Here is a 19,373-nt window from a genome sequence, read left to right on the forward strand (position 1 = left end):
ATTGTCTTGCCGTGGCCATTGAATAGAGGCACTAAAGGGTTAAACTAATTAGAAACACAAAGTAATATTTTGTTTAGAGAAAAACTTTTTGTCAGGTCATAAACAGAATGTGCCATGTGTCCATTTGATTTTTTTTTTTTTTTTCACAATCACAGTTTTAGCTATGCAAAATGAAATAGTTCTCCTTTGGGAAAAAGTTCATAGCATGTATGCATTTTCTCACTTGTAAGATCTCAATCACACATAAGTCACACAGTCCATGGGGATGTCTGTTTTCCCTTTAATTTTAGGTTTAAACAACATTTGTGCTTGAAGAACTTACAATAAAAATAAACAAATGCAAACTATCAAAAAAATTTCATATATTGTAAATAAATAAAATTCCCGTGCTCATTAGGGAGGGCAACCGTCATATGTTCCAACAGCCATTTGCAGCCAGTAGTCCTCATTATTAAAGATGACAAAACTGTACAAATTTTCACCACCTTTAAAGTAGCCATGTTCTGTTTCTCTCCAGGATACAGGACTGTCTGCAAAACCATGTACCATAATGGATACCCACTGACTCAGCTTTGGTTCGTTGAAATATTCACTGAAATAAAAAGAGAAAGAATTTGACTGGAGCACATGCAAGTAGAAAGCACATTGGCCAGCCAGTTTTCTGTCTTTGCACTGAAAAGAAGGTGCAAACTGCTTACACATGTATTTATAAAGTGTCTGCGCCAGTTTTGTGTCATGTCTGTGTGGTGTTCGACAAGACAGAATAAATGTTCATCTAAAAGGGGCGTGTTAGTGCTTAGTTGGAATTTGCACCACATTTATGATGGATATATGCAACAATTCTGCAGCATGAACAAAGTGCACAAAAATAAATATATATACTGTATATTGGACACTTCCCGAGCAGTGCAGAGGGCAACAGATTAATGAAGACCGTGCACCAGTTTTGATTAATCTGGCGCACTCTGCACACTCTACAGACAGGCTGCACTAGTTTTGATGAATGTGGGCCCCTGTGTTCCCTGCTTTTCTTCTATACTGATCACATGTAGCAGTGAACTTATGGTATCTGCCATTACCATTGATCTGTACACACAGACATGCAGAAATAATGCACATTGCATCTTCCCTGCATACCTATTAGCCCTCGTGACCTAATCAATGATGTCCCAGACAGTCACTTCCTATGAACCTCAGTGGGTCGAGTGCCACTCACCCTGCCATTGTCAGGCAGTGTTTGTGTGTATGAGGCGTCAACACAACATGAACGCAACTTCTCTAGACATCTGAGCTGATAACACACAAGGAGCACAGATTCGGCATTCCGTGTGAACCAGTCAGACATGAGAGCTTGGAGCCCCTTCCCTTTCCACAGTGACTCAACTTCTGCAGGAGAGGCCCTCTGTGTGCCTCCTGCCTGATAGTAAAGATGGCCATAACCACCCAGACATGGTGTCTGGTCATGTGACAGAAGGATCAGAGCTTTGTACAGAATTACTGGGCTACATGTAATATGACCTTCAGTCAAGTCGTAAGCTGCAGCAATGAAGGGCCATTAAAATGGCCGCAACTTGTGGCCAGGACTGAGGGACAAGAAAAAAACGGTTTCATTTGGATTTATCCACATGGGACTTTGGCTGTACAGGCATCTATGATGCTTATGCAGGAGTTGATGAGACTTCTGTGTATCTTATGCTCATTTCCGTAAATTATAATGGCAAAAACAACACAGGATACAGCCCTATTTATTTGGAAAGGACACTTCCGTACATGGAAGTCAATGTTTGGTAAATGTAAGGGGTTCCATTTACTATCCATTTCTCTTCCATATCAAATAACAGCCTACAGTGTTTTAAGATCAGCCATGTTTTTTTTTTAATCCCATTTAACCATTTGCAAATGGTGACTGCTGACTTCCGTTTTTGTTTTGTTTTTTACCTCAAACTGTATCTCAGTTTTTCCCAGCAGTTTATAAAATGAAAGCTGAGCTCTTATTGGTTGCCACATTCAACTTGTACAGTTTTACCTTCAGACACTTTTGTAAATAAATAACAAACCTTACCCATGTTGACAGTCTTTAAGTACCATGGAACTGAAAAAGATTGAGTACAGGCAGTCCCCGGGTTACGTACAGCATAAGTTCTGTAGGTTTGTTCTTAAGTTGAATTTGTATGCAAGTCGGAACTGTATATGTTATAACTGTAACCCCAGCCAAAATTTTTTGGTCTCTATGACAATTGGATTTATAAATGTTGGGTTGTCATAAGAACCAGGACTAACAATAAAGCTTAATTGCAGACACCTTTGATATCTTTTACAGCTGATTATTGTAGTCCAAGACTAAATTACAGCACATAACCAACATCCAGAGGGCAGATTGTAATAAGGGGTCGTCTGTAAGGGGGTTGTTCAGTAGGGGACTGCATGTACAGTGCAATAAAATTTTGAGTCTAGCTTTAGCAAACAAAACAATAAAAGAAACGTACCGTAGCTGCTTTACCAGTTTCTGGATTTTTGTTGGTGTTATGAACCCAGTAACTGTACATACATGTGCCTGCTCAACTAAAATACTTGGCTCTGGACAGCAAAAACTTGATATGAAGCTATTGGACTCATTGTTACTGTAAGAAAACACAAAACATATGTGATGAATGTGTGTAACTCAATATAAAGTGATAATGATGACTCAATAAACCATAACATAACTTTTAATTCAATGATGGCTGAACCCTATGAAAAGCACATTTACGTATATTCCGGCGTATAAGACGACTTTTGAAGACAGAAAAATCTTCTGTCTTCTCTGGGGTCGTCTTATACGCCGGTAATCCCGCCCGCCCGCCCACCGTGTATTCACCGTGCATGGAGAGGGCTCACGGGCTGAGCCCTCTCCATAGCCGGTAAGTCTTTGCTGCATATTGCAGCAAAGGCTTACTGGTAACACCCGCCATCTTACCTGGGATCGCCGCTCCCCGTGACGTCATCGGGGGCGGCGATCCGTCTCCATGGTAGCCTCGGGTCTTCCGAAGACCCGAGGCTATTTCGTTTTAACCCCTTCATTTACAATGTGCTGATAGCACATTGTAATGAATGAGGAGGAAAATCCCCATATACTGCCATACTGTAGTATGGCAGTATATGGTAGGATCGATCAGACAACCTAGGGTTAAAGTACCCTAGGGAGTCTGAAAAATAGTATAAATAAAAAAAGTTAAAAAAAAAAAACTAATAATAAAAAAACCTAAAATTTCAAATCACCCCCCTTTCCCTAGAACTGACATAAATATAAACAGTAGAAATCATAAACACATTAGGTATCGACGTGTCCGAAAATGCCCGATCAAAATATGATAACGGTTTTTCAATGTGTTTAACCCCGTAACGGAAAATAGCACCCAAAGTCGAAAATGGCACTTTTTTGCCATTTTGAAAAATATAAAAAAAATCTATAAAAAGTTTTCAAAAGGTCGCACAGTCCTAAAAATGATATCATTGAAAATATTATCAAATTTCGCAAAAAATGACACCACCCACAGCTCCGTACACCAAAGTATAAAAAAGTTATTAGCGCCAGAAGTTGGCAAAAATCAAAAAAATCATTTTTGTACAGGAGGTTTTCATTTTTGTAAATGTATGAAAACATTATAAAACCTTTATAAATTTGGTATCCACGTAATCGTACCGACCCAAAGAATAAAGTAGACATGTCATTTTGGGCGCTCAGTGAAAGACGTAATATCCACAAGAAAATGGCGCAAATGCGTTTTTTCACCATTTTCATTGCATTTGGAATTTGGCATGGCATGGAATATTTAATAAAATAAAAATTTAAGGTACAGTATGGTAACATTTACAGTAAAATGGACGATGGTAATTTTGTTGTTGTATGCCTTATGTTTATGAGCGACAGTTTTCCTGCTATATACCTGCATGTGATAAGAATTTAAATTAAAAAAAGGACCATGTTAAATTCAAATCTGTTTTTTTTTTAATTTTTACCGGTGTTTTGTATGCGTTGGAAAAGGGGTAGTCTTATACGGCAAATATATCTTAAACTCTAAATAAACTCTAAAATAAACTATATTTTAAACAGGAAAGTAAGGGGGGGTCGTCTTATACGCCAGAATATACGGTAATAAAGTTGTGAGAAAAAGATATTGCTAGTCAAAAATAAGTACAATGCAATAATAAAAATGGCAGCATGAATATATAGCCGTTACAACAGACTTCTAAATAAGGAAACCGCTTTAAAAATTGCTCATAATTTAGCAAAATTTTCCAATTTGTATTTTTAAGATGGAGTCGCTCACATTTAGGCCCAATGCATATGAATGTGCGCAGCCCATGGAAATGGTTCTGCATGATCACACAGATTTCACATCTCATACAGTATGAGAGCCCTTGCATTACTCTGAAGTATGATAATGATACGACAATAGTTACAGGGGGGTGGGCACGCTTCCAGGTGAAAAATGGATATACTAAAGGTAAGTTGAACTTTGATCATTTACTAGATAAAATAGTTTGACAACATATTTCAACACTGGACCAGCAACTTCAACAGGTCAAAGTACTACAAAGATATAAATGAAAGTTAAAGGGGTGTTCCCATTTCAGTGGATAAATGTTTTTGTTATTATAATGAATAGTTATACATTTTTTCAATAACCTTTCTGTATCAATTTTTCACTGTTTTCTACATCTGATTGCTGTCATTCTATAGAAAGCTTTTGTGTTTACATCCAGTGGACAGAAATCTGACCATGGTCACACAGGTGCACGGCTCATTATATCACACAGCTCTGATTACTCTCCATGATACTAATGAGTCGTGCACCTGTGTGACCATTGTCAGATTTTAGCCCACTGGTAGTAAACAAAGGAGCTTTCTATAGAAGTACAGCAAGCAGAGATATAGAAATCTGTGAGGGATTTATACAGAAAGTATATTGGGAAATTGTATAACTTTTTATTATACTAAAAATAACATCAATTTGCTGAAATTGGAACACCCCTTTAAGCCAATTCTCCAGAAATAGCACTCATAGAAAAAATAACTCTGTGAATAACACGTCCCTAGTTGGGTTCTAGAACACCTACCTGGACAAGATCAAGGACCTCGGTTGAATTCTAACTTCTCAAAGGGAAGTATTTTTTGTGACCGAACATGACCCACTTACTATGCTCCCATTGAGAGTTCTGTTTATTTCCTTATCCAAGGCCTCCAATCACAGAAACATATTAGGCATTTGGCTGGGATGGACCATAAATCCATAACTGGCATATGAGGTTATTGGCCATATATCCTTTGGACTTTTGGAGGATAAAGACTGTAGTGCCAACGATTCTGCTAAAGTGTGATATTCCCCATGGATGCGTGATCCCCTGGGTTTTGAGTGCAGTATTCACGATAAGGTTCCAGAAGGTGAGGCATAGTTCTGTTCTATGTAATGCACATGAAAATACCCAACCTGTGCCCTCTTGCTGTGTACTCCATATTTTCATCACACTACCTCCTTTATGTTGAAATATAAACATCTGCATCAAGTTCACAATTTCATTACACCAAAACAATAATTAAAGCGTAAATAAGAAGTCTTAAAACATGTTTTTATGTAGCCCTTCATGTTCATAAAAACTGTATCTTTTGTACCAAAAATGTTCACCTTTCTGAACACATAAACAGTATAATTTAGCAATTTTTGTCCAAACCCCCCCCCCCCCCCAAAAAAAACCACACAAACGACTTAGTATGCCTATATTTCCTTACTGGATTTCAATTGCTATAAAAATGAACATATTCATCTTACAGTAATTAAAAGGATGTCTATTGCACTGTGGTCTCTGGATACTCCACCATTTACGGTATACTGTATCTATTAACCCCTTAACGCTCTGCGCCGTAGCTCTACGGCGCAGAGGTATAAGGGATGTATGAAGAGGGCTCACGGGCTGAGTCCTCTTCATACAGAGGTGGGGGTTTTTGCATTTTGCACAAAACCCCCACCGCTAATAACCGCGGTCGGTGCTAGCACCGATCGCGGCTATTAACCCTCTAAACGCCGGCCGCAAAGTCGCGGGCGGCGTTTAAAAGACGGCGGCGCGCGGGCGCCGCCATCTTTTTTTCGATCGCCACGCCCCCGAACGTCATCGGGGGGCGGCGATCGGTTACCATGGTAGCCTCGGGTCTTCTTTTGACACGAGGCTACATGGTTTATGCAGGTTCGTTACAATGAGCCAGTGGCTCATTGTAATGTAAGACCTGCAAAAACGCCATATATTGCAATACTGTAGTATTGCAGTATATGGTAGGAGCGATCTGACCATCTAGGGTTAATGTACCCTAGATGGTCTAAAAAATAGTGAAAAAAAAAAAGAAAAAAAAAAGTTTAAAAAAATAAAAAAAATTAATAAAATATTAAAAGTTCAAATCACCCCCCTTTCCCTAGAACGGATATAAAACATAACAAACAGTAAAAATCACAGACATATTAGGTATCGCCGCGTCCCAAATTGCCCGATCTATCAAAATATAAAAACGGTTACGGCCGGCGGTGACCTCCGAGGCGGGAAATGGCGCCCAAATGTCCGAAATGCGACTTTTACACCTTTTTACATAACATAAAAAATGAAATAAAAAATGATCAAAATGTTGCACAGACCTCAAAATGGTAGCAATGAAAACGTCGCCTCATTTCGCAAAAAATGACCCCTCACACATTTCCGTGCGCCAAAGTATGAAAAAGTTATTAGCGTCAGAAGATGGCAAAAAATTTTTTTTCTTTTTTGTACACATTCGTTTAATTTTTGAAAATGTATTAAAACACAATAAAACCTATATAAATTTGGTATCACCGCGATCGCACCGAACCAAAGAATAAAGTAGGCGTGTTATTTGGAGCGAAGAGTGAAAGTCGTAAAAACTGAGCCCACAAGAACGTGACGCACGTGCAGTTTTTTTTCAATTTTTCCACAGCTTCGCAGTACACGGCATGTTAAAATAAATAACATTACGGGAAAGTAAAATTTGTTACGCACAAAATAAGCCCTCACACAGGTCTGTACACGTAAAAATGAAAAAGTTATGGATTTTTGAAGTTGGAGAGCGAGAAATTAGCCGAAAAACCCTCCGTCATTAAGGGGTTAAGGCTCATTCACACAACAATATGTATAAGGACAATGCGAGCTAGCCGCACAAATTACAGCTAACTCATGGCACCCACTGAGCTTAACAGCATGCACACCGTATATACTCGAGTATAAGCCAACCCAAGCATAAGCCAAGACCCCTAATTTTACCACCAAAAGCTGGGAAAACCTATTGACTTGAGTATAAGCCGAAAGTGGGAAATGCATTTGTCACAGCCTCCAGTATATAGCCGGCCCCCTATACAGCCAGCCAACCCCCAATGTAGTATACAGCCAGCCAACCCCCATGTAGTATACAGCCAGCCAACCCCCATGTAGTATACAGCCAGCCAACCCCCATGTAGTATACAGCCAGCCAGCCTCCATGTAGTATACAGCCAGCCAGCCTCCATGTAGTATACAGCCAGCCAGCCTCCATGTAGTATACAGCCAAAAGTAGTATACAGAAGCCCCCTTGTAGTATATACCCAGCTAGCCCCCAGTAGTATACAGCCAGCACGGCCCCAATAGTATACAGGCTTCCTCTATGCTGTAGTAGGCGCATACAGCAGACGCACACTATGACATCATCAGCGGCGACACAGCCATATAAAAAAAAAAAAAAAGTCTGCTTATACACACGTATATATACGGTAAGTGCCCTGCTTTATCCATACTTGATTTACATGGTAGGTTTCCTTTAACACAGGTAAATAAAGGAAAAATATGACAAATAATTAACCCACCAGTTAATTTCATTACTTATGGCACCAAGCCATTCAAAAACTTCAGAAGCGCTGCACGATGTTCCTTCTTTACCATGCAGTTCATCACTCTTCAACACAGGACAGAGCAGGTCCCTTGAAACATTAGAGTTTACCTGAAATCGACATTCCTTAACAACATACTTTGAATAATAAGACTGAATAGAAGGTTGTTCTGAAAAAGTCAAAATTAAAAAGAAACATGTTGGATTACAGTTTATAAGCAAATCATCCTCAAAGATTATAATTTTGGGTATTAATTTGATTCTAGGTTTATAGACATGGTAGATCTGCTGTAGGAAAATCTGTATTGCAGAAATTAAGCTTTAACCCCTTAAAATTTCAGTTGTTCACTCCCTTCCTTCCACAATACGTCTCTTTTTGATAATTCCATGTACAGAGCTGAATCAGCGCTTGTTATCTGTGGGACAAATTGTACTTTCTAGTGGCACCATTCAATAATCTGTGCCATGTACTGTAAAGCTGGAAAATTAATTCCAAAATGCGGTGGAATTCCCAAAAAATAACAAATGCACTATTTTCTGATAGGGTTTATTGTTTTCAATTATACCATTTGGACAACTGTAGGACCTCTTGATTGCTTTTTATTTACTTTTTTTTGGTGAAATGATGAAAACGAGCCTATTTGGACCCATTGTGTGTGTGAGAGAGAGTATGTAAATGCAGCAGAGCTGCTTGTATGATTGTAGTGGAGATGTGCTTGTTTCTATGTTGCATCGCTTTAATTGCTGTCAATCCTTAAAAAACAGTATATCTGGTAGCTAGTTACCATAACATGATGAAGACTAAAAGGCATGAACAAAGCAAGAACTGAACTCTTTAAAATAGTTACAAAATTTAAGTTGTTAAATACCTGAATTATCCAAAGGATCCCAACTAACCAAAAAGTCAAGAGCCAGAGGTTTTTTCTCAGTTAAGGCCCATTTTACACGCTGGAATTTTTTGCCATCAGGGGACATGGAAGAGTCTGAGAGGTCAATTGTAACAACTGAAAAGGTATTAAAAAAGGAAGTTATTGTAACTAACAAGCCAAATAAGACCACCAAATAAACCATAGCCAATCTCTTACTATATCGTATGGCTTTTTTTCCGGAATATAGTGAGGGCTTGCCCTGTAGCCCCATCTCTTCATATGTGTCTTTATTTACAGATAGAATCAGTTTTCCTGAAAATAATAAAACAAAAAAGACTGAGTAGTAATGTATTACCCAGTAGAATTTCCACATGCAATCCTAAAAGTATTCACTTACATTTTGAATGTATTCAAATAGTTTAAGGGCCAATTCACACTGCCCTGGTTGGTCCTCGAGTGCAGTGTCCTGCTTCCAGTAACGACAACAGTGCAGTGGATTGGACTACTTGCATCGTATGGATATATGATCCAAGAGTCCCTCCATCACATATCACTGTGCAGTGTGGTTGATCCGTTAAGTATTGACACTGCAGGTTCTGCGATTCACAGACGGACCACAGCAGAATATATGCATCCTAAAGCCTACATTTTCTGTCACAAATTGTCTAGTATAGCATCAACACCGAGTAGGTATGGAATCTAAATCTAGATCAGAAGCCTGACTGAACATTACCTAAACATATGCTGTATATGAATCATTAACCTCTTAATGACATGTCATAGCTCCATTAAAGGGATCCTGTCATCAGAAAGGTCATTTTTACTTGACAACGGGCCCCAATAGCCTCTCACATGCCGATTTAAAAAAAAAATGTTCGTATAGGCACGTTACAGGACTCCCTCCCAGCAGTTTCAATCGAGTCCCAGGGGTGAGTAGCGAGCAGATTCATTGGCTTTTTCTCTGGGCTGCATGCTATCTTCTATGCTTCATGTCATCTCAATGATGCTAAAGAGATCCAGAGGATAGGGTATGAATGTGTAGAAGGAGAGAGGGACCTGGCAGGGAATAAACTTTTAGAGCGAATTTAAAATCAGCATGGAAGAAGCTACTGGAACCTGTCTTTGGTTAAAAATGACCTACCTAATGACAGGTCTACTTTATTCTTTGGGTCGGTGCAATAACAGGGATGACAAATTTGTATAGCTTTTATATTGTTTTCATACATTTACAAAAATGAAAAACTCATGTAGATTTTTTTTTTTTTTTTGCCATCTTCTGTGCCATCTTCTGTGTACAGACCTGTGGGTGGTGTCATTTTTTGCAACTTCTGATGAAGTTTTCAATGCTACCATATTTAGGACTGTACGACCCGTTGATCACTTTTTGTTGATTTTGTAATATTTTTAAAAATGGCAAATAAGTGCCATTTTCGACGTTGGGCGCTATTTTCCGTTACGGGGTTAAATGCAGTTAAAAAACGTTATTATATTTTGGAAGAACGGGCATTTTTGGACCTAATGTGTTAGTGATTTTCACTGTTTATTTATATTTATATCAGTTCTAGGGAAAGGAGGGCGATTTGAATTTTTTGTTTTTTTTTATTATACTTTTTTTTGTTAACTTTTTTTTTAATTTTTACTTTTTACTATTTTTCAGACTCCCTAGGGTACTTTAACCCTAGGTTGTCCGACTGATCCTACCATACTACTGTATGGCAGTATATGGCGATTTTCCTTCTCATTTATTACAATTAGCTGATACCAAATTGTAATGAAAGGGTAAAAACGAGACAGCCTCCGGTCCTCAGAAGACGGAACGATGACGTCACAGGGAGCGACGATCCTTGGCAAGATGGCGGTGCCCATGCGGGTTAAGGGCCTGAGCCCTCTTCTAATATACCACGCTACTGTCTTGGCAGGGATCGCTGACCCCGTAAGGTCGTCGGGGCCTGTCATTTAACCTGGTACACTGTTACAAATCCATAGAATATTCACCATACACTGCAATACATATACAGCCATATATGGGGCATCAAAAGCCCCAATCAAAATAATTCTGAAATTACTGTTTTTTGCCATTTTGTAACTCATTATTTAAAAAAGCTGATTTTTCGGTTACTTCAGTTTTAGTGATTCTTTGATTTATTTATGTAAACATATGACTATGAGGTATTTATGAACACATGTTCATCTATTACATTTAGAAGGTGTGAAGTTAATTATTTTCTGTTTGGGGCACATTTTTTGCCATTAAAGTCGTTTTTATGCATTTTTTAAGATAAAATTTTACACTTTGAATCAAAATTGCATGAATGTGCCCATGTCTATTAACTTAAAGGAAACCTACCACTTGAAGTGGCAGGTTTCCGATAGCAATACCGGGCACCAGCTCAGGGTGAGCTGGTGCCGGAGCTTATTTTAGTTAGTGTTTTAAACCGCGGTATCGCGGTTTAAAACACTTTTTAAACGTTGTAACCGGCGCAGGCAGGTACGCGCTCGGCGCTTACCATGCGCGCGGCTCTCATTCACTTCCTATGTAGCCGCGTGCACGGTAAGCGCCGAGCGCGTACCTGCCTGCGCCGGCTACAACGTTTAAAAAGTGTTTTAAACCGCGATACCGCGGTTTAAAACACTAACTAAAATAAGCTCCGGCACCAGCTCACCCTGAGCTGGTGCTCGGTGTTTTCTTCTGAAACCTGCCACTTCAAGTGGTAGGTTTCCTTTAATTAATGCAATTGCAATCAATGCAATTTTGGAAATTGGGCAAGTGTCTGCTTACAGAGAATATTGGTTTGTTGGGGTTTGTACGATTCTTTATGCTGTAATTTTTTAATTAAGTTACATTTACACATGTCAATATTGTAAAACTTGCTCTGGCCAATAACGTGACAAATTTCCAGAAACGCCAGGAAGGGAAAGGGTTAAATGATGTAAAATTGTATATACATTTATGTGTTGGCCACTTCTCTGTTGAGAACAGGCTGAACGGACAACCAGATTTTTACAGCTCCTTATTCTTGTATCTGTCTAGTATCAGAGAAAATAATACCCTGCAGCTTCCATGTTAACAAAATTCACTTCTAAAGTTTATAGGAAGTAAAGAGATACCTGTGGGCAGCACTGCAGCAACATTATCTTGGTCAATTCTAGTATTGTACGAAAGAGCATAAAACAAACCTAGAAAGAAAATGAAATCACATTTACACATCATTGCTCTTGATATGGAGTTGAATTGGAAAGTTAGTGAATATCAATGAAAGACTAATTGCTACCAAACGCTAAAACTAAAATTGCCCATTCTTTGGATGTCTGGGGTCCCAGCAAACAAGCACTCGCTGATGCTTTAAGAAAAATCCCATCAACATGTAATTAACAGGATGTATTTTATTTTCTTACCTTTCTTTAGGAATCGGTCATTAAATTCTTGTGTTAGAAATTCATTTACGGGGAGATTCTTCACCAAATAATAGCTCCCAAAATCATCAATTATATTCTTTACTTTTTCTGGGAGAAGTCTACATTCAGGTAAACAAATGGATACCTGCATACATAAAATGACAATGATAACATGCTGGGATAGTCTGTATTGCAAAGTGAGGATCATACACTGACCAGAATCTTGTAAGACTAGCAATAGTTTACTCACACTCATACTAGTGCAGTATACCGACTTACATTCCCTTCTTTTCAAGTTCCCCTGTCCAAGGTACTGGCAAAAGGATAATCTGGGGTCAGAGCTGATAGCCCTGAACCCATTTCTTGAATAAATACCTTATATACTCGAGTATAAGCCTAGTTTTTCAGCACAAAATTTGTGCTCAAAAAACCTAACTCGGCTTATACTCGAGTCAACTAAAAACATAAAGACAAAACTCACCTTTCTGACGTCACCCATAGGTCCTCTTCTGTCTGAGACAGTCTGAGACAGAAGAGGACCTATGGGGGACGTCGGAAAGATGAGTACAGTGTTATTTTTTTCCTACTACAGGGGCTGGGAAGGCTGTATGCTACAGGGGTTGGGCAGGCTGTATGCTACAGGGGCTGGGCAGGCTGTATGCTACAGGGGCTGGGCAGGCTGTATGCTACAGGGGCTGGGCAGGCTGTATGCTACAGGGGCTGGGCAGGCTGTATGCTACAGGGGCTGGGCAGGCTGTATGCTACAGGGGCTGGCAGACTATATACTGGGAGGCTGTAACCAATGCATTTCCCACCCTCGGCTTATACTCGAGTCAATAGGTTTTCCCAGTTTTTTGTGTTGAAATTAGGGGTCTCGGCTTATACTCGCGTCGGCTTATACTCGAGTATATACGGTATGTAAATAAATGTGCATTCTTTTTGTAACCTGCAGCTATAAATATGTAACAAATACCAAAGAGACCACATTAACATTTCTTTGTATATGCCGGTGTCAGGACGTAGGGCAGAGTGGAGTGTTATTTATTGCTGTACTGTGGTATTTTCTGGGGTGGCATTTTGGCTGTTCTGTGATTGTTGGTGCATCATCATCTTTATTATATATTTGTGAAGTCGGTCCATTTTATCATAACTTTGACTCCATCAAAATTATGGTCTCCGACTCCACAGCCCTGGCGGCCACATAACCTGCTGACAGTCAGAGTCCAATGAGCACTTCCATAGCTGATGGAAGCGTTTATTGGTTCAGGAGGCTGAAGTGGTGAGTGTAGCTGAGAAGTCCTCACTGCTCCGCTCTGTGTATGCCCCGGCCTCAGGAACCAGAGCAGAGCGGCGCCAGGAGCAGGGGAGTTGCAAGTACTTAATTCTTCATTTATATAGCGCACACAGATTACGCAGCGCTGCACAAAGCAGGTCAAATTGGTCCCTGTCCCCATGGGGCTCACAATCTAAACAACCTACCAGTATGTTTTGGAGTGTGGGAGGAAACCGGAGTACCCGGAGGAAACCGGAGTACCCGGAGGAAACCCACGCAAACACGGAGAGAACATACAAACTCTTTGCAGATGTTGACTTGGGTGGATTCGAACCCAGGACCCCAGTGCTGCAAGGCAGAAGTGCTACTCACTCAGCCACCGTGCTGCCCTGTCACTCTCCTGCTCCTGGTGCTCTCTGCCATGAGTCCTGACCTAGCACATACAACTAGCGTGGGACACATAGCCGAACGGCACATGGAGGAGAGAAGAAGCTGGTGCATGTGCATGGAGCAGAAGTGGAGCCAGGAAAGGAGAGGATTTACGTTTTTTTGTCATCTGCTCTGGGCCGTGCCAGTATCATTTTGGTCTACTGTGTGGACTCTCTATTATTATCATTGTCTGCTCTGAATGCGGTATTTGGCTGCTAGGGTGCTACTTTTTGCTACACTATGGTATCTATAATTTCTATGGTGGCATTTGCTGCTGTACTGTGGTTATTGGTGCATCAGTGGATCAGGTTACTGTTGCATTCCATTAAAGATGAGCAGCGTGAAAATTATGGCCTTCAGACCAATAAAAGTTTATCCCTGGCTAATCAGAAGTAAGACAGACATTTCATAATTTTCTCAAAATCTTATGAAAAAATATTCAGCTCTGCATTGGAACCACAGCCCTAGTCAGGTCATGACCAAACTGCAATTCTTGAACCTTGTGGCATCATTTAATATTCTGTTCCATGTACTCGTAAACTGGAAAAAAATCCCAAATGAGCTAGAATTGGCACTTGCACCATTTTCTTATGTGCTATGTTTTTATGGCTGGTCCAAATGTTACCTCCCCTTTTTTTTTTGGGTCACTACGATCACAGAGATACCAAATCTATCCAGTTTGGTTATGTCTTTGGCGTAAAAAGCTGAGTAAGGTGACATTTTGTGTAGGATTAGAAGATATTTTCATATAAACTTGGCAAGAGCTGCTTGGGGGGGGGGGGGGGGGGCAAAAAGAGGTTGAGCTGCTGCTGGGGGGTCCTGGTCCCCAGGGTGTTTTCCAAGAATCCTGGAAGACCCCTTTTGGGAGGCAAATAATTTGGGCTTGTTATCTGCCCCAGATATATGAATGCTTGTAATCTGCAAGACAAATTGTACTTTCTAGTGACACCATTTAATATTCTGTGCCATCTAGTTGGAAGCTGGAAAATCCCAAATGAGCTAGAATTGGCAGTTGCACCATTTTCTGATGGGCTTTGTTTTTCTGGCTCTCAATGTATGGTCCAAACGTTTCCTCCCCTTTTTTGCCGGGTCACTACGATCAAAGAGATACCAAATCTATATAGTTTGGTTATGTCTTTGGTGTAAGAAGCTGGGTAAGGTGACATTTTGTGTTGGATTACAAGATATTTTCATACAAATTTGGCAAGAGCTGCTTGGGGGGCAAAAAAAGGGGAGCTGCTGTTGGGAGGGGGGGCAGAAAAATGGGGCGCAGCTGCTTGGGGGCAGAAAGAGGGGAGCTGCTACTGGTGAGCCGCTGCTGTGGGGCACAATAAGGGGTGATTAATATAAAGGGGAGCTGGGGAGAAACAATGTGAGGGGGAGATGGAGCAAGGCACTATGGCTGCGGTCACACGTAGCATTTTGAACTAGTTTTTGGCCCGCTTTTAAGCAGTCCGTTGAAAAATGCTTGCATTTTTTAAAACGCATCTGTTTTTGACGAGCTTTAATTAAGATAATTGTGAAAACTCGACAAAAACTGATGCGTAAAAAAAACCGGGACAAAAATGGGTTCAAAACACCACGTGTGACGCAGCGTAAGGGGAAAATGACACTGCGGGGGTGGGATAAGGGGCGGAGCAAAAGACTTAGGGTATACTAATGCTCTAGATACAACTACTGGGTTCCACTCATACCAACCAATCTGGCTCCAGATTTCTTTCATTTTGTTAACCCTCTTAAAGAAATAAAAGATGGTCTCTGATTGGCTGCTTCTAATGATTAACGCCACTTGCAGACTTGCGGAGCCTCGTGGTATTACTGGCAATGGTGTCACGTAGCCAGAAATATCAGTGACGCTCGGCTGGGAAGTCATTGCTGTGCAGCACATGAGGTACTCACACAGTAGTTGTAGTAATGCGTCTCCACGTGTGCGCTGTGTCGGGACCTCTCCTGCAGGAAGCTGGACTTCTCACACACCAGCAGATGGCGGGGACACGTCTGTAATGCCGTCAGCATCCTCACTCTCTCCCCCTCACAGGTAATTATTAGGAAACTCCGCTCCTAGATACAATATTAGAATATTCTCCTAAACATTACAGACGAGGAAGAGGCGGGAACCTTACGACATTTCCTGGCCGGAGAAAACTACACGGTGTACCGCACTGCCACCTGCTGGTGGAAAGTGCATAGTGCAGCGCTAATACGCCTTCACTTCAATGTTCCACACAAGTCGTGGAAAGTGGTTATGGATGCATTTTGTTCAAACGTCATAGTTATAATCCATATGCTACTTAAAGAGTCATATGTTTAAGGCAGATATTCAGAGTGTTGTATACAGTCCGTGCTATACTACATTTATTAAGAGGATATGTGCCCTCCCAGTGCATGTGGTGGGGGAATTTCATACTAATAATAATCTTCATCAAATTCTGCAATGCTTCACAAACCATAGGGCAGTGATGGCGAACCTATGGCACGGGTGCCAGAGGTGGCACTCGGAGCCCTTTTTGTTGGCACCCGGGCCATCACCCCAGCACACCAGATAAGACTCAAAGAATCTTCCTGAAGTTCCAAGCAACTTAAAAGATGCTGCTTTCAGTCATATTTTGATACTTACTTTGCTACTTGGGACTGTAGGAAGAGGGATAATTAGACAGGGTTGAATTATTTTTGGAGGACCTCCTGCTGGCCCCACGATTCTCTGTGTACAGAGGGAAACTGGAAAGCTAAAATGCTGAAAATTTTCCATCTTTCTACTGTGCTTGTGTCCTCAGGAGGCCAATATGATTGAAAGTTGTTGAACAGGGAGCAATAAGTTACTGCTTTAATTTTTGGTTGGCACCCCACGATAAATAAGGGGGGTTTTGGGTTGCAGTTTGGGCACTCGGCCTCTAAAAGGTTCGCCATCACTGCCATAGGTGATGTATACAAATAAAATATTACATTACAGAATATTACATATGTGTGTGTGTGTTATAAGTGATATTAAAAAAGTGACTCCAATATAAAAAATATATACTGTGGCTCAAAATAAAATATTTTAATAGACTAATAGTAATTAGACCATTTATGCATTTTTGATGTTTACTTTTTAGATTTACAATGATATGAGGGCATTTTCTGTGGGATAAATAGTTTTTTCTGTGGCACTATGGGTACGCAAGGTCAGTTAGCTATTGATTTTCACACACACTCCCAGAACACGCAAGTGCCTGGAGGCAGCCGGGGCCCAGAATACCGGAGTGGCTGGCGGTTGTGGCCTAGGCACACTCGTGTCATGGTGCTTGGTATGGGGACCTGAGGGCTGTCCTACAGCAGGTGGTGTGTGCAAAAAATTAAATGAGGGAGAGGGAATTTGTGGATCGAGATAAAAGTATGGCAAAAACTTAAAGATTATTCCGGCCTTGTGATGTGATCTGTTCTAGTAATTCCTCCAGGAAAAGAACAATGGTGCAAGTACTCCTCCTTGCTTGGGTCAGCTCCAGAACACCGGATGAATTATAACTTCTCAAAGGGAGGTCATATGACTTATGATACTGATACTTCCAGATCTGCTGTATCCTTTGAGACTGAACATGACTTACTTACTAGGATCCCATTGAGAGTTCTTTCTTTTCACCCAATAGAGATAATTACCCCATTCGAGATAATGCTTGGGGTGGTGAGGGATAGTTCTGTTCTATGTAATGCACTGATGTATATGAAAAGACCTGACATGTGTCCTACTTACTGTATACTATATTCATCACAGGCCCATGGGCTCGTGCACATGGCCCTGGTTTCTATCGCCCAGTGTATGAGCCGCCTTCCTTAGTTGCTCTAGCTCTAATCCTACCCTAGTTTGTGGCTCAGGCAAAATGTTCACCTGTCATCGGCACATGAGCAATGACACACAGACCTCAAATAATGGACCACAGAGATGTTGTTTGTGGCCTATGATATGTACACATTCACTAAAGCTAAGACCAAGCATAACACATATACTAAGAAACAACTAGAATGGGCGGCACCATGGATGAATGGGAGCGCTGGAGAGAGGGTGAGTGTGTGTTATTATTATTATTTTATTTCCCTCTCAGCGCCATATACTGACAATGTACAAGCTCCCCACTCATTTCTGACAACAAACACTCCCCTTCCCCACTAACAACATCCAAGTTACAAATCCCCACTGACAACTCGCAAGCTTCCCCTCCCCCACTGACAATGGAAACATCTTCCCCACTGACAATATACAAGCTATATTTCCTACTGCGGGGATACTCTTACTATGTTGGCTACTGTGGAACATTGTGGCTATTAGCTTCTAGGCACTATGACTTTATTGCATCCTGTGACCTACAAGTCTGTCACCATATTGGCTACTGATTGGGTCCTGTTACTAAGTTGGCTACTGCTGGGCATTGTTACTATATTGACAACTGTGGGGTGAAGTTACTATATTGGCTACTGTAGGATATTGTTTTTGATTTGGTAAATGTGGGGGTCCTGTTTAGCGATAAGGATATCTCAGGTACGGGGTTCTGGTGCATCCTGCGCAACCCAAATATATTGCCGAATTGGCGGTCATGCAGCCAATCCAGCAAATTGATGCCCGCATCTATTAGCCTTGGCTGTGTTTGCCTGTAGTTCAGGTAAATAATAGGATCCGGTAGGTCATGTCACACGAACACGTATTAGGCTAAGTTCCAGTGAATGTAACTTTATATTGTAAGGCGGTAGATCCTAGGAGCTAATATAAAATGGGTTATTTTTGTTATTTATTCAACCTTATGGCCCATTTCACTCCTATCTCAGGGTTTCCATTGTATTCTCTGTTTTAGAAGAGCACAAAAAAGTAACTATTATTATTTATAGCAGAGAAAATAATGCAAGCTGCTGCATTTCTGCTACAAACAATGGAAGGGCATGATGACCGCTAATGAACACATGTGTGAATTTAGATTTATAGGAACAAGGAATTTACCAATTTACTGTATAAGGCCACATACACATGAACATAGAATTTGTCCATGTGCTGTCTGTTGTGTCGGTAGGTAGCACACGAAAAATGCTTAACTATGGGCTCATATACATAGCTGTGGTTTCTTAATGTGTGTGAGCCAGCTGCCCAGGCCACAGATTATAGAGTAAGTCTTATTCCTGCCCATGTTTGCAGCTCAGGCAGTGGGTTTAAGCACAGGGCTGTGGAATGATGGAATTAATGCACGGCCCCAATACACATTCACGTGCATGAGGCCTTAGGCTGCATTTACATGACTGTCATGGGGACGTATATACGTCCACAAGTGTTCGCCATTTGTCATGCATTCCCAATCCTCACCCGTCCTCTTCTCCAGCATGCATCCCATATGCCCACCCAGCTGCAGCTGGGTGGGCATATTAAGTGTGATGTAGCCTAAGAGTGTAGGTTCCTAGGAGCAGGGGATGTACTGTATTGGATTGTAAACTTCTATGAGCACCTTTTATACGCTCATATAGCGGTATCATAGTATATAAGGCTGGAAAA

General features: G+C 40.8%; 1 protein-coding gene and 1 long non-coding RNA gene across 2 annotated transcripts in view; one reads left to right on the top strand and one right to left on the bottom strand.

The window, feature by feature from the left end:
- Positions 1–258: 258 nt before the first annotated feature.
- On the bottom strand, positions 259–16,028 carry RPP40 (ribonuclease P/MRP subunit p40). The gene is made up of 8 exons (XM_072152514.1): positions 15,764–16,028; positions 12,163–12,307; positions 11,875–11,943; positions 8,983–9,078; positions 8,767–8,901; positions 7,875–8,067; positions 2,487–2,621; positions 259–592 (listed from the first exon to the last, which is right to left on the bottom strand). The coding sequence occupies exons 1-8, from the start codon at positions 15,878–15,880 to the stop codon at positions 394–396; spliced, it is 1,089 nt and encodes a 362-aa protein (XP_072008615.1). The 5' UTR covers positions 15,881–16,028; the 3' UTR covers positions 259–393.
- LOC140133000 (uncharacterized) overlaps positions 15,654–19,373 on the top strand; it is a 47,278-nt gene continuing 43,558 nt past the window's right edge. The window contains exon 1 of the long non-coding RNA XR_011855767.1: positions 15,654–15,902. This is a non-coding gene — a long non-coding RNA (uncharacterized lncRNA). The remainder of the gene's footprint in view (positions 15,903–19,373) is intronic.

This window comes from Engystomops pustulosus, chromosome 5, assembly GCF_040894005.1.
Source record: "Engystomops pustulosus chromosome 5, aEngPut4.maternal, whole genome shotgun sequence".
In the NCBI taxonomy this organism is placed as follows: Eukaryota; Metazoa; Chordata; class Amphibia; order Anura; family Leptodactylidae; genus Engystomops; species Engystomops pustulosus.

Bases quoted from the DNA above. Each gene is read 5' to 3' on its own strand.
- RPP40 (XM_072152514.1), bottom strand. From the start codon at position 15,880: ATGCTGACGGCATTACAGACGTGTCCCCGCCATCTGCTGGTGTGTGAG. The intron at 12,308-15,763 runs GTGAGTACCTCA...TTATGTATGCAG, and splicing joins CGCATTACTACAACTACTGT to GTATCCATTTGTTTACCTGA. The intron at 2,622-7,874 runs GTGGGTTAATTA...GTTTTCTTACAG, and splicing joins ATAAGTAATGAAATTAACTG to TAACAATGAGTCCAATAGCT.